We start from the raw sequence: 15,784 nt of genomic DNA on the forward strand, positions 1-15,784 counted from the left end.
GACAAGGTTATAAATCATGATTTTTAATTGAAATAATAATTGTCCTTCAAACTTAGCTTTTGCCAAAGAATCCTCCATTTGCCACAATTACAGTCTTGCAGACCTTTGGCATTCTAGTTGTCAACTTGTTGAGGTAATCTGAAGAGATTTCAGCCAATGCTTCCTGAAGCACCTCCCTCCCATAAATTGGATTGACTTGATGGGCACTTCTTATAGTCAAGCTGCTCCCACAACAGCTCAATAGGGTTGAGATCCGGTGACTGTGCTGGCCTCTCCATTATAGACAGAATACCAGCTTACTGCTTCTTCCCTAAATAGTTCTTGCATAGTTTGGAGCTGTGCTTTGGGTCATTGTCCTGATGTAAGAGGAAATTGGCTCCAATTAAACGCCGTCCAGAGGATATGGCATGGCGTTGCAAAATGGAGTGATAGCCTTCCTTCTTCAAGATCCCTTTTACTTTGCACAAATCTCCCACTTTACGACCACCAAAGCACCCCCAGACCATCACATTGCCTCCACCATGCTTGACAGATTGTCACGGTCTTCCTCCTCTTCATCTGAAGAGGAGAGGCGAGAAGGATCGGAGGACCAAAATGCGGCGTGGTATGTGTTCCTGATGAATATTCAATTAAAGAAAGTACTGAACACTGAATACAAAAACAATAAACAAATAACGACCGTGAAGCTATCATAAGGACTGTGCTGACACAAGCAACTAACATAGACAATCACCCACTAACAAACAGTGCAACCCAGGCTACCTAGTATGATTCTCAATCAGAGACAACTAATGACACCTGCCTCTGATTGAGAACCATACTAGGCCGAAACATACAAATCCCCAAATCATAGAAAAACAAACATAGACTGCCCACCCCAACTCACGCCCTGACCATACTAAATAAATACAAAACAAAGGAAATAAAGGTCAGAACGTGACACAGATGGCGTCAAGGAATCCTTCTGCATCTTTTCTTTTTTTCTGCATCTCACGAATGTTCTTCTTTGTGATCCGAACATCTCAAACTTAGATTTGTCTGCCCATAACACATTTTTCCAATCTTACTCTGTCCAGTGTGTGTGTTCTTTTGCCAATCTTTCCTTTTATTGGACAGTTTTTCTTTGCAACTCTGCCTAGAAGGCCAGCATCCCGGAATCGCCTCTTCACTGTTGATGTTGAGACTGGTGTTTTGCGGGTACTATTTAATGAAGCTGCCAGTTGAGCACTTGTGAGGCGTCTTTTTCTCAAACTCTAATGTACTTGTCCTCTTGCTCAGTTGTGCACTGGGGCCTCCCACTCCTCTTTCTATTCTGGTTAGAGACAGTTTACGCTGTTCTGTGAAGGAAGTAGTACACAACGTTGTACGAGATCTTCAGTTTCTTGGCAATTTCTCGCATGGAATAGCCTTCATTTCTCAGAACAGGAATAGACTGATGAGTTTCAGAAAAAGGTTATTTGTTTCTGCCCATTTTGAGCCAGTAATCGAACCCACAAATGCGGATGCTCCAGATACTCAACTAGTCTAAAGAAGTCCAGTTTAATTGCTTCTTTATTCAAAACAATGATTTTCAGCTGTGCTAACATAATTGCAAAAGGGTTTTCTAATGATCAATTAGCCTTTTAAAATGATAAACTTGGATTAGCTAACACAACGTGCTATTGGAACACTGGAGTGATGGTTGCTGATAATGGGCCTCTGTACACCTATGTGATATTCCATTAAAAACCAGCCGTTTCCAGCAACAATATTCATTTACAACATTAACAATGTCTACACTGTATTTCTGATCAATTTGATGTTATTTTAATGGACAACAATTTGCTTTTCTTTCAAACACAAGGACATTTTTAGGTGACCCCAAACATTTGAACGATAGTGTATATATATGCAGAAGCATGTGGATTTGGCTGTTTCAGCCAGGTGTATAAAGGTGATAGGTGAATAAAATCGGGCACAGCCATGCAATCTCTATAGACAAACATTGGCAGTAGAATAGCCTTACTGAAGAGCTCAGTGACTTTCCAACAAGTTAGTTTGTCAAATTTTGCCCTGCTAGAGCTGCCCCGGTCAACTGTAAGTGCTGTTATTGTGAAGTGGAAACGTCTAGGAACAACAATGGATCAGCCGCATAAGTGGTAGGCCACACAAGTTCACAGAACTGGACCGTCGAGTGCTGAAGCATGTAAAAAATAGTCTGTCCTCGGTTGCAACACTCACTACCAAGTTCCAAACTGCCTCTGGAAGCAACATCAGCACAATAACTGTTCATCAGGAGCTTCAAGAAATGGGTTTCCATGGCCGAGCAGACGCACACAAGCCTAAGATCCCCTTACACAAAGCCAAGCGTCGGCTGGAGTGGTGTAAAGCTCGCCGCCATTGGAGCAGTGGAAAACACAGGAGGCCGCTGAGGGGATGACAGCTTGTATAATGGCTGGAATGGAGTGAATGGAATGGTATCAAACACATGAAAACCATGCGTTTGATGAGTTGGATACCATTCCATTTTTCCATTGCAGCCATTCCCAAGATCCCGTCCTCCCCAATTAAGGTGTCACCAACCTCCTGTGGTGGAAATGTGTTCTTTGGAGTGATGAATCACGCTTCACCATTTGGCAGTCCAACGGATGAATCTGGGTTTGGTAGATGCCAGGAGAATGCCACCTGCCCCAATGCATAGTGCCAACTGTAAAGTTTGGTGGAGGAATATTGGTCTGGGGCTGTTTTCATGAAACACAAGCATTTAGCTACATCTGCAAATCTGTGTAAGCAACCAATAAACTTTGATTTGATTTACAGTATACTACAGTCAAAAATGCAAAAAGACTACATTAAAGTCTGCAAAAGCACTAAATGAAATACCATAGAATACTACAGACGTACGCAAAAATATTACAGTGAATATATTATATACATGTATTAATACTGTAGTATTTAACCATAGTAGTATACTTTCATGTGGGAAGATCTGGGATTGGTTTTGGGAATGTCCCCAGAATAGAATTTTCTGGCTCTTGGATAGCAACACTATCCTGTGACTGTCCTCTTCCAGTCAGCCCAGCTAGACACAGTAATCCAAGAGATTTTCACTGAGATCCGACGTTTGACCAAACCGTCTTGCAGTTGAGATTGCTTAAGAATCAGAACTGTCTGTTGAAAAAAGTATTTTATTAATGTCCATCTGGCAGTCGGTTTATTCGGATTCTTTGCAACTCAAACAGTGTTTATCCAGATTTGGGGAGAATTAACATACAGTGCCATGCAAAATTATTCAGCCCCCTTGGATTTCTTTCATGTTATTGTGTTAGAAAGTTGGATTGAAAGGAATTTAATTGAAACATTTCTGTCAACAATCTACACAAACTACACTAATGTCAAAGTGGAAGAAAATAAATGTTTATCCTGAAAATCTCCACAGTATTTGTCAAGCCTACTCATACGATGATGCTGCCACCTCCATGTCTTGGATTTACCACAAACATAGAGCTTTTACATTTAGGTCAAAAAAATGTATTTCTTTGTTATGTTTTTTTGCAGTACTACTTTAGTGCCTTGTTGCATACAAGATGCATGTTTTGGAATATTTTGTATATTTGTGTTCTTCTTTTCACTGTCATTTAGGTCATTATAGTGGAGTCAATACACTGCTGCTGAGCCATCCACAGTTCTATCTCATCACAGCCATTGAACTCGGTAACATCGCTGACCAGTTTCCTTCCTCTCCTGCAGCTCAGTTCAGAAGCATGACTGTATCTTTGAGGCTTCTGAGTGGTTTAATACATAATGCACTGCATAATTATTAACTATACCACGTCTAAATAGATATTTAATGTCTGATTTGTTATTGTTACCCATCTACCAATTACTAACCTTTTTTTATGAGGCTGTTTGAATCTGTGCTTGAAATTCAATACTTGACTGAGGGATCTTACAGATGTAGTATACACGGGGGACAGAGGAAGGGTTATTCATTTAAAAATAATGTCAACCCCTATTATTTCACACAGAGTGAGTCCATGTAACTTTTTATGTAATTTTTAAGCCAAAATGTACTCCTGAACTAATTTAGTATTTCCTAAACAAAGGGGCTGAATACTTATACATTTACTATGTCTTTTTTCAGCTTTTATTTTTCATGGAAAACATAGTCCACTTTCACATTAGAATATGTTGTGTCTATTGTTAAAAAACAAATGACAAATAAACCCATTTAATCCCACTTTGTAACACAATAAAATGTGAAGAAATCCAGAGTCTGAATACTTTTGCAAGGCACCGTATTTACTGGCACAGCTCTCTGTATACTAAGTGTTTCATATTGCGATTGCTCCCGTGGAGGAGAAATAGCTAAGTGGTATCAACACATTTGTGGAACACAAAGCACCTGTGATGGTCTATGAAAATTAACAACAGATTCCTGTCAGAGCCGAGCATTCCACTTCTCCACGCGATGATGGGTCACATGCGAGAAACTACAGTAACTTGGGAAAATAAGGTTTGAGTGGATTGATGGAGGAATCAACACACACAACAAGTATCCCTGTCATTAAAGGGTCTATCCGCAGTTGAAACCATAACAATGCGACAGCACACCACTTTGTTTGGTAAAAAACTGAGGTATAGGGCTGGAGAAATGTTACCACAATCAAAGTCATAGTACATTAGATACAAGGACCAACCATCCATGATATAAAAATGATAGATTTAACTATGTTTTGAGGCTATACAGTGTTTGTTTGGTGTTCTTGTTAATGTTTTGTATACTGTGAATAACGACTACAGTATTTCAGTGCGCGTTTGGGATTATCAAGGCATTTTCAACCAAGACCACAAGGGGGTTTATTGATCCATTCGCTTCGTTCTGCTTTCCTTCACACCCTGAAAGCGGGTACCGTCTCTCTCCTCTCCTCTCCTCTGTCGCACTCGTGCAGACTGCTGAACAGAGGAGCGTTTCAGGGACTGGGAAGATTGCTTTGTTACAACCTCTATTGCCTACCCACCTGTGTCGCCGACTGACCGATGCCAGTAGTATAACATACCGTATAAAGTAGCTCGCACTGAATGGAATAATATCTCTTGGTGATCCGGTTATCACAAATGTGGGATTTGTAAAAGGCTACTGAGCTGTTGTGACATCGTTGGATTGAACAGTACTGCCTCTTGGAAGTGGACAAAACATGGACTAATTTTGATTCACAATGGGATTAAAACTATTTCTTGTCCTCGGTTTATTCTGCGTCACCTCAGGTAGGACACACATTTGCCATTGATCATAATGTCTCGTAGCTAATTAATGTCAACGACTTGAGACACCCACTTTACAACATACATGATTGTAGGCTATCATCTAACTGGGTTGTCATTGTCGTGTAATTTACTATTTTCCTATCCACTTTCAGCTATTATTAAAAATTGCAGTTGTAAATGTCAGATATATTTCTGAACACTTAGATGCGCATCTACCCAGCATCAATAACCTTTCAGGACAGGTCACGGAATATGCTATGAATTTTGTCCTTCATGCGTAGCCTATTGTGTTTGTTTTTCTATCAATAAGTTTTAGGTTTCGGGGTTGATCCTGCTCTACGCATCAACGTGTTCGATGAATTGACGCTTGGAGAGGGTTTTGATGGAGTTACTCAAGTCCAGGGCTTTCACAGCGAGTCTCGGGCGTTCCACTTTCAAGGTAAAATGCTGCCATAAAGACATCCAATATGCTGTGTTGGGCTGAAGGAGACAGGGCAACAATGATTGTTTGCAGTTTTTTCTTCATAAGAATGAAGTCCAAACTCATCAAACATGGTAAGGGAAAACACTTGTTTTGTACTATATAATATTAGATTGACTAATGGTAAATGGGCGTTGATGCTCTTAGAAGCTCTCACAAAAAAATGAACCATTCAATTTATGCATCTTCTCCACAATACAACCTGTTTGCACAACCATCTCTTTTGACATACAGTAGCGTTGTGTTGTCATTTTCTCTTTGAGTTAGGCCAGGGGCCCAGGATGCCACCTGCCCATAACAAAGGCAATGGTTCCCATAATAGAGAGAGAGAGGGGGGGTGACACAGATCGGGGCAGACACAGACATGCAAATAATGATGGAAAGACGGCATAATGAGATTAGTCAGCAACAACACCCCGGGCTCGTGGAGATGTATGGAGCGTGGACGACGGTGAATTGGCCGCTCTATGGACCCTAGTCAGACTGGTCCTTCAATGATCCCCCGGTGTCTGAAGTATATTTGATTATATTTGATTTGATTATGGGTTGTCTAGTCTGAACCTGTATTAGTTTGTCAGAGATAGGAGCCATTAGTAAGAATATCACTAGAAGCAATCTCCACGTTTGTCCCGTCTTAACATGCTAGTCTTGATCAAAGTGGTGGCGTGTTGGACAGAGAAATGCCGTTTGTCACAGGAGTTCTGCTGGTGTCGCGCTCTAGTTGTAGGTTTTACTGCTCTGCCCTCGCACCTTTTAAAATAGCACTAAATAATACATCATTTTAAATGAGGGTAAATCCATTTGAATTCAATCACTTTTTGACAGCACCTATTTTGTTTCGAACAAAACCTTCCATACCCATTTGGCCATTGTAGAAGTGCTAAGAAAGTGACTTTTTGGACCTGAATGCCAAAGCAGTTACGATGTAAAGGTACACAAATTTGACCCATTTTTTGACCCACCAGGGGTGTTGTTGCTAATTATCTAAAAACGCACTAACTCCCATTGTTGTCATATTCACGTATGTTGTAGCTTAGCCCCTGTTTTACATCATCTAAGGTGTTTGTGTTGTGTCCGCCCTCGGTTGAGACAAAACATGCTCTTCAGTACAGGGTGGGTGTCATGTTTTGGCTGATAAATGTACTAAAATGGGAATACATTTGAAATGTCAACTTTCAAGTGGTACCACAAAGATGATTGTAGATCCACACGTCAGAGAATGTTGACTTGAATGGGAATATCTGTTGTTTTAAATTATACTGTCAATCCCCCAATAGATCATTTGCTGTCATATTTGTGGTCGTAATTCGAAGTTACAGTACAATTTCAGTCAAATTTACATTTCAATGGTGTACCAGCTAAATTGCAGTAGTCTGAAGGGATAGGTGAAATATGTTTCTATGATTGAAATGACACCCAACCCGTGTTGAAGAGCATGTTGTGTCTCAGCTGATGATGTGAAATAGGGTCGAAGCTACAACAACAAAAAAATCAGAGTTTACGCGTTTTTAGATAATTGACATTAAATAAATAAAATAAAAATAAATAAAGAAATAATCAAATCGTTTGACAACACTTTTTAAAAAGCTTTTAAATGACATCGAACTCAGCCGTTTATATTTTCCAGTGGCAAAAACATGGATGGTGGGGAATGCATAATGGGTCAAAATTGAACACCTTTATCTTCTGAAGGTTTTGGCATTCGGCTCCAAAAGGTCCCTTTCTGGCCACTTCTACCATGTGCAAACATACATGGAAAGAATTCCTTAAATCAAAAGGAATGCTGTCAAAAAAATGATTGAATTCAAATGGATTCACCCATAGGTGTTTGCATGGTAAAGTTCTCTGGAGAAGAATATCAACCCGTGTACGTACACATGAACAGATAAAGCTCTATGCATCCAGATCAATGTCTACAAAATGTGGAGTTATGCCTTCAAAAGGAACCTTTGGCATCTTATAGCATATCATCCAATACTAAAAGGATGAACATTGATGTTATAGGAATATCTCATTTCCAAATCCTTCTACTACACATACCTCATGTCTATCCTCTCATTTAAATCTACTGCTCTGTAGCCCTGCCCAGCAGGTCATGGCTAAAAGGGATCCTGCTTTTGTCAAATTCACATCAGATTTGACTTTTCATAGCAGGTTAGGATAACGTATTCATCATGTTAGGAGAATTAACGTAGCAGGTTAGGAGAATTAGGTTAAGGTTAGGAAAAGGGTTCATTTGACAAAAGCTGTATCCCTTCTAACCATGACCCTGCCAGCACATTTACGCACAGTGCATCAATGTCTGCAGCTAGAGCCCCTTCTCCTCTTTGTAACGTCCCATCCTCTACTATGCCACCCTCTCTCCTCCAGTTCGCCATTGGTGTCACAAAATGGAAACATGACTCAGACTCCCCCGTACATTCTTCAGTGTGCCTCTGTCAATACAGCCCTTATTTCTCTGGATTACCTTTGAGCAGAGTTTAAGCACATTCAATTACCCACCCAGCAGAAAGGAAAGCGCTGCCTTATTTATGGCTGCTTCTGCCTGCTGACATCATTCATTTAGGATGTCTCTGTTAAGTAAGTGATGCTGGGTGTAGGCGCGGTGCGGAGCGGCAGCCAAACCTTCTGGCCTCTGTAGTGTATTCACTGGATATAGAGCTGTCTGTCTGATTGGAGCTGATAGACTGTAATCCAGATGTGTGGCTCTGGCTCGGCTAACATGGCTGCATGGGGTCATTCCTACGCTTATTAGAAACCAATCTGAATGTATACAGGGCTGTGGCTGCCTGTTTCTCTGCCTGCCTGCCCATGGGGATGGCTGGTATCTCTAGGAGGTGGGCGAAGGCGAGAAGAAGAGAGGATTCTGGAGGTGGTAAAGGAGGGGAGGAAGATAGGGAATGTGTGTGTGCTAGCTTGCATGCACGTGTGTTTGTGAGAGAGAGAGAGAGAGAGAGAGAGAGAGAGAGAGAGAGAGAGAGGGAGGATGGGATTGCATTTTAGAACGACCCCCCCTGCAGCGGATCGTCTTTGAAGGTATATGTCAGCAGTACAGCAAAGCGCAGTTCACATAGAGAGGCATGCCTCAGGGACTGGTATGGTAAAGCTGGAGGAAGGAATGCCCCTGGTTATATCAGTCACACCTAATTGGGGCAGGTGGCACCCTGCAGAAGGAACTTTGTTCATCCTATGTTTTGGTTGCAAACACGACATCTTCATGATTAAAATAGGGTTCAGAGTAGATCCCTATGTGGTACATATGAAGCACACCCACAAACAGCACTGAACTCCTATTGGACACAGTCTTACTACAGTAACTGATGCTGGAAAAGCAGCCTGCCATGGTCAAGACAGTAAGCGGTCAGCGAGCGATGTCCTATCCACAATGCTGCATGCGCGTGAACCCAGAGCCTTGCGTGCCGTGTGATGCTTTTGTGTCACCAGCCAGCCAGAGCTGTGTCAGAGAGGCATTAGTTCTTGTGGGATGGAAGAGACTCATTTATTATAGAGCAGCACTCCCTGTGTGTGTCTTTGTCTCTCTCTCTCTGTGTGTGTATGTGTCTACCAACCAAACAGGAGGCATCTAATAGGCTAACCTCTGGGGCTACAGACAGCTACTAAAGCTATTCCGGCAGAAACACAGCATTCGCATCTGACTGTTTCTATGTGGAAGGACTTGTGACAGTAACTTGGCCCACAAATCAAGGTGTTTTTAGCCCTGTCAAGCCAACCTGATCCTTTGTTCCAGAAGTGCTGATGGTGGTTGGGGGTTATTTCTGTCACCTCCAGGCCACCATACACCATACATTTACATAGATAAAGGACTGGTGGCTGGCTGACACCAGCTCAAAGACTCTGAATGTCAGACAGTCAGTGGCTGGCGGACTGACGGCAGTGCAGAGTCGATCAGAGAGTTTTGGAGACAGTGCTGCCCCAGCAGTCCTGGAGGTGCCCTTGGCTCAGTTTAGTGTTTGTTCCAGTAGAGCGGACACACAGTAGAGGGATAGACCATCTTCCGAATGCAGATTGCCTGAGCCGGCCGGAGCCGGCGCTGGTATTGGATTATTCAGTTAGAAGCTTGCTAGCCAAAGGGGGGTAATGGAGGGTTTGGAGTTGCTGTTGAGTTTATCATTACTGTTATCTCCCAAAAGAGACGTTCTCGGATCCAACCCTCCCACGCAGATACCTCAGCCTCACCTCCAATGTTTAAAACAAAGAGTGTTTGGGGAAAATTCTATGTCATTTTCTAACTGGCGGTGTTACCCAATGTTGAGTGAGGCAGGAATGTATTTATCTGCTATATCTTTATCTGTGGTATATTTTGTTCTCTTTGTTTGGGGATTTTTAGATGTTTGGACTGACTGGTCCCACTTGGTCATTCTGTGCTAAACATATTTTATGCATGGTTAAATTTTGAGAGCTGAAGAGATTGCATATTTGTGAAATGTTAGAGAGGAGTTGTTTTAAATACGTGGCCAGTGCTATTTTGTTCCAGTAGTCCACTTGATAAAGTTAACACTATCCTCATTATTTAGATCAAAACATCGCTGTGATTAGTGATGCACCGATTTGACATTTTTGGCTGATACCAATATCCAATATTTTTCTTGCCAAAAAAACACAATTCCGATAACCGATATTTAACATTTAGCGTCTTTTTAAGCATTCTAGTACAATTAAATAGTTAACACACACACATGGACACAGCGGTCTACTGCACTGCATCCCAGTGCAAGAAGCATCACTACAATCCCTGGTTCGAATCCTCGTTGTATCACATCCGGCCGTGATTGGGAGTCCCATAGGACGGCGCACAATTGGCCCAGCATTGTCCGTGTTTGGTCCGGGGGAGGCCGTCATTGTAAATAAGAATTTGTTCTTAACTGACTTGCCTAGTTAAAGGTTACACACACACCACTGACCAAAATGTTATTTTGTTGCCGTTCACGTATGTCCCCATTACCAGTAAAGCATAATCAAAACCTACTTATTTCACTTACTTGCTGTGCTGTTTGGTTGTTCATTTGTTCAGTCGTTTAATTCTCAACAAGGATTTCATCATACATGTCAAGCAGTGAAGTTTCAACCGTGGCCTCTCTTCCTCTGTGAGCACAGTCACTGTGTCCATTTTCATCTTTTTCCAGCTGTGTATGTAACATTTCACGTAAACCCTGTTTCTTGTCTGCATCGAAGTAGTGGTCCTCGTACCTAGTATTAAGCATGGTGGCGACACAGTAAAGAGGCTCAGAGAGAATGCCACCAAATTGCTTGTTCACAGCCTCGAGTACTTTTGTAAGTTTTAAACCCACGGTCTCTGTCAGCAGTTTTGTTGAGCAGGCGTTTCAATACCATGACAGAGGGTATCACATCTGCTACAGTTGCAGTTGATTAACTTATTTCTTGAGTCAGTTGTTCGAATGGCGCTAGGAGTGTGTTCATGTTTCCAAGCCAAGTTTCTAACATGTTCTCAATTGCCATTGAAATGGTAGCAGCGGTATGAGAACCAGCACATTCCTGAGCATGCAATACGTCTTTCCTCAGTACAAAATCCTCGTCCACCCACTGTGCTGTCAGACTCAGCATGCTCATGGGGCTGACATCGCTGTTCAAAATGTCAGTCGTGAAGCTAATAGCAGTAACACCCATAGCAAGTGGCTCATAGATGTACATTTCAACAATACTGTGTAACTCTGGTAGGGCAACATCTGAAAAATAGTGTGTACCGGGGCTCAACCAGTCGGCGAAAGCCAACATCATCCACGACAGAGGACAGTTGATTGTCAAGGGCAATGAATTCCATTATCTTGGCGTTAATGGATTTTACCTTTGAGTTGTCTCGCTGAAATGTTCATACTCTTTCAAATGACTGCTGAACTTGAACTGGTTTAGTTGTTGGAAGTGTGCGCTTAGTATTTTTCTGCCTTTGTTCTGTGTAGCGCTGTATTTTTAGTGGCATCATTCCGTCATCTACCTACGTTATATAGGTATGCACGTCATCTACCTACGTTATATAGGTATGCACGTCATCTACCTACGTTATATAGGTATGCACGTCATCTACCTACGTTATATAGGTATGCACGTCATCTACCTACGTTATATAGGTATGCACGTCATCTACCTACGTTACATAGGTATGCACGTCATCTACCTACGTTATATAGGTATGCACGTCAGCTTTGACAGTTTTGCACATCAGCGTTATATTAGACATTGGGCCGATGCCGGCATTTTTAGCTAATATCGTCCGATTCCGATATGCTCACCGATATATCGTGCATCCCTAGCTGTGATCTTTAACTTGCTATTATTGTTGGCCTCTGTTCTGGGTCAAGTCAGGCATCTTCATCATTGTAAATTAGGGCCCGTGCAACTCTTATGGAATGATAAAAAAATAAATATCTATATGATCTATGTAATCTATAGATGTTACCCAGTGAATGAGCGGGTAGCCTAGTGGTTAGAGGCAGGGTAGCCTAGTGTTTAGCGGCGGGGTAGCCTAGTGGTTAGAGGCAGGGTAGCCTAGTGGTTAGAGTGTTGGACTAGTAACCGAGCTGTCACCCCCGAGCTGACAAGGTACAAATCTGTCGTTCTGCCCCTGAACAGGTAGTTAACCCACTGTTCCTAGGCCGTCATTGAAAATAAGAATTTGTTCTTAACTGACTTGCCTAGTTAAATAAAGGTTAAACCAATTTAAAAAATGAATATTGTCCTTGAGAGGCTGTTTACATCCCTGTACAGTGTACACTTAAGGAGTCACAGTGTACGGTGTACATGTGTACGGCGTAGGAGTTCATTCTGAAAATACTGGAAGATATGTGAGCAGTGTGAAAGGATTGTGTGATAGTTAGGCCAGGTTTGGAGCTCTAAAGGCACCTGTTCCAAATGATGAACCATTGATTACATTGGCATTACCCCCATGCGTTTCTAAATAGTTAACCAATAAGCTACCCGGACTATCTGCATTGACCCTTTTTGCACTAACTCTTTTGACTCATCACATACCCTGCTGCTACTGTTTATTATCTGTCCTGTTGCCTAGTCACTTTACCCCTAGCTATATGTACGTATCAACCTCACGCACCCCTGTAGATCGGAGATCAACTCAGTACAGGTACCCTGTGTATATAGTCGAGTTATTGTCATTGTGTATTGGGAAGGGCACGTAAAGTAAGTAGACACTTGTTGTTTACGAAGTATGTGACGAATAAAATGGGATTTGATTAGCCTCATAATAATAATATTTCTTAGACAATTGGAGGGGAGCATTCACCGTTGTGCACAAACTTGGAGTTCAGACTGATAGAAAAAAGTAGCATTACTCAGTTAAAGATTACCATTAAAGAAACCATTAAAGCTGTATACATTCTGCAGATAAGATTAGTGTGCTGGCTAGGCTACCACAAAGCTCTGCTTTCCAGGAACCCTCTCTGAGCCTGATGCTTTGAACTTCTCACTTTGTCAATGCATTTCTTGATGCCTGAAAATTAGTGTTTTTCCCCCTTAATTAATCTGTGTCCGTTAGTTCAATGATAGCATTGAAAGCGATGCCGATGTGAGATAAGGTATAACACGGATGTTCCTTTCCAGGCTACTTAATGTCTGTTTTGCCCATGTTAGAGTGGTCATTAAACGCAGGTGGTCGCCCCATGCAGGCGCCTGCCAATACCTAATCGACTGATGGTTTCTGATGGCTCCTGCCTTGCAGTGCAGTGCATGGGGATGGGGCCTAGGGTATTGATTTGGCAGAGAGCGGGGGAATCTGGCCCTTTCATCCACTCCTCTTTCATGTGGAGGGTTTTTGGGAGGGTTACTGGTAGGGTACTGTCTGGGGCTAATCTTATGCCCTGTGTGAGCAGTACCGACGCAGAGGTCCTATCTCTATGCTTTTGATGCGGGCGTCTCCAAACACAGCCGTGCTCATCAGTAAGTCTGAGAGAGGGGTCCATCTAGCTCCCTAAAGCCCCACCCTACCCCATCCTCCCAACCAGTCCCTCCCCCCATTTGACACTCCCCACCCCCCATGGGGAAGCAGGATGCGTTCTGAAGAGAAGAGGTTACCACCAGATCACAGGCTGTTGGCTTGCTGTGGAACCCCGGGCTCAGTCCCTCGGCCCCTCGTCCCAAACTGTCCCCAACCTCACCTTCATTCTGCCCCTCCATTGTGCCTGGGATTGAGATATCAGTGTGGTACCCTTTTCTTGGTCTGTCACACCCGCCATGCTGAGGTCTGGCACGTGACTGACAAGCACAGCACTGTACCATCTGCGGGCCAGAGCCTTTTGCTTGGGTTCAGTTTTGTTTTTCAAATCTGACAAATGGCTCATTGTATTTCTGTTGTAGGGAAAAGTCACTAAACCATTATGCGTCACCCTATTTGATCTGTAATTACGATTCAATGAGGTAGTCCACTAAGACACCTCAAAGCATTAATAATTTCCCCCAATGTCCTACATTATTATGAAGAGTGGCCACTTAGATTTAATTATTCATTCAGAGGCTTTCTGTTGCTACCATCAGGTTACTGCTGGGCAGACTAATCTGGTACATGTCACCGTTGCATCTGTCCCACCTCAGCCAATGACACTTTAATGACACCAGCTGTGGTGAGAGGACGCAGTCTAGCGTTGCATCTGTCTAGTGGACCTAAAAACCAGACAACCTTTTTTGTTGTTGACAGAAACGACTCAAAACATGGCCTCCCCATGGAGTAGCCTAGCCAGCATCCGACAGATGCTAATGCTAGCAGCACACGTTACACTCCTTCCCCGAAGACTGTATAACGTGCTTGTCTCCTATCACACGCATCGTCGACTACTCTACATGCTCTCCCTGCACAGTGCCAGGCGTCATCGTGGCCTTGGTAGTGTTTGCAGATTGCATTGTGTTAATTGTCTACTCCCACCAGCTGGAAGTTAAATGTTTATGCGCTGAGGAGAGGCAGCGATGCTAGCTTAGCTTCCCGTAGTGCTAAAGAATGCCATCCTGCATGCGTCCCCTGGCTGGGAGTGAACCCTTTGATGTGATCGCTTCTGAGAAATGTCATCATTTATTGATGCTTCCATTAAAGTAGCATAGACGTTTGGGGAGAGTCAGGGGAGAGGGTGGCACACTGGTGGGACTGGAGAACTGAAGACTAGCTACAGAAGACTAGCTAGGCTACACAGAGATCTGAAAATAATATGTAATATACTGTATATATACAGTACCAGTCAAAAGTTTGGACACACTTACTCATTCAAGGGTTTATTTTTACTATTTTCTACATTTTCTACATTTCTACAAAAAATAGTGCTAACATCAAAACTATGAAATAACACATATGGAATCATGTAGTAGCCAAAAAATTGTTAAACAAATCAAAATTGATTTTAGATTTAGATTCTTCAAAGTAGCTACCCTTTGCCTTCATGACAGCTTTGCACACTCTTGGCATTCTCTCAACCAACTTCACCTGGAATGCTTTTCCAACAGTCTTGAAGGAGTTCCCACATATGCTAAGCACTTGATGGCTGCTTTTTCTTCACTCTGCGGTCCAACTCATCCCAAATCATCTCAATTGGGTTGAGGTCGGGTGATTGTGGAGGCCAGGTCATCTGATGCAGCACTCCATCACTCTCCTTCTTGGTCAAATATCCCTTACACAGCCTGGAGGTATGTTGGGTCATTGTCCTGTTGAAAAACAAATGATAGTCCCACTAAGTGTAAACCAGATGGGATGGCATTTTGCTGCAGAATACTGCGGTAGCCATGCAGATCACCATGCACAATGCCAAGCGTCTGCTGGAGTGGTGTAAAGCTCACAGCCATTGGATTCTGTTGCAGTAGAAATGCGTTCTCTGGAGTGATGAATCACACTTCACCAGCTGGTGAAGGAGAACGCTACCTGCCCCAATTCTTAGTGCCGACTGTAAAGTTTGGTGGATGAGGAATAATGGTCTGGTGATGTTTTCGTGGTTTGGGCTAGGCCCCTTAATTCCAGTGAAGGGAAATCTTAACGCTACAGCATACAATGACATTATAGACGATTCTGGGCTTCCAAATGTGGCAACAGTT

At 42.7% G+C, this 15,784-nt stretch overlaps 1 protein-coding gene across 1 annotated transcript in view; it reads left to right on the plus strand.

Moving 5' to 3' along the window:
* The first annotated feature begins 4,858 nt into the window (after positions 1-4,858).
* Positions 4,859-15,784, plus strand: part of LOC139381677 (protein kinase C-binding protein NELL2a-like) — a 96,896-nt gene continuing 85,970 nt past the window's right edge. Inside the window, exons 1-2 of the mRNA XM_071125371.1 lie at positions 4,859-5,247; positions 5,558-5,686. Coding sequence (XP_070981472.1) covers positions 5,199-5,247; positions 5,558-5,686 — 178 coding nt within the window. The 5' untranslated portion in view covers positions 4,859-5,198. The remainder of the gene's footprint in view (positions 5,248-5,557; positions 5,687-15,784) is intronic.

Source organism: Oncorhynchus clarkii, chromosome 2 (assembly GCF_045791955.1).
Source record: "Oncorhynchus clarkii lewisi isolate Uvic-CL-2024 chromosome 2, UVic_Ocla_1.0, whole genome shotgun sequence".
Classification (NCBI taxonomy): domain Eukaryota; kingdom Metazoa; phylum Chordata; class Actinopteri; order Salmoniformes; family Salmonidae; genus Oncorhynchus; species Oncorhynchus clarkii.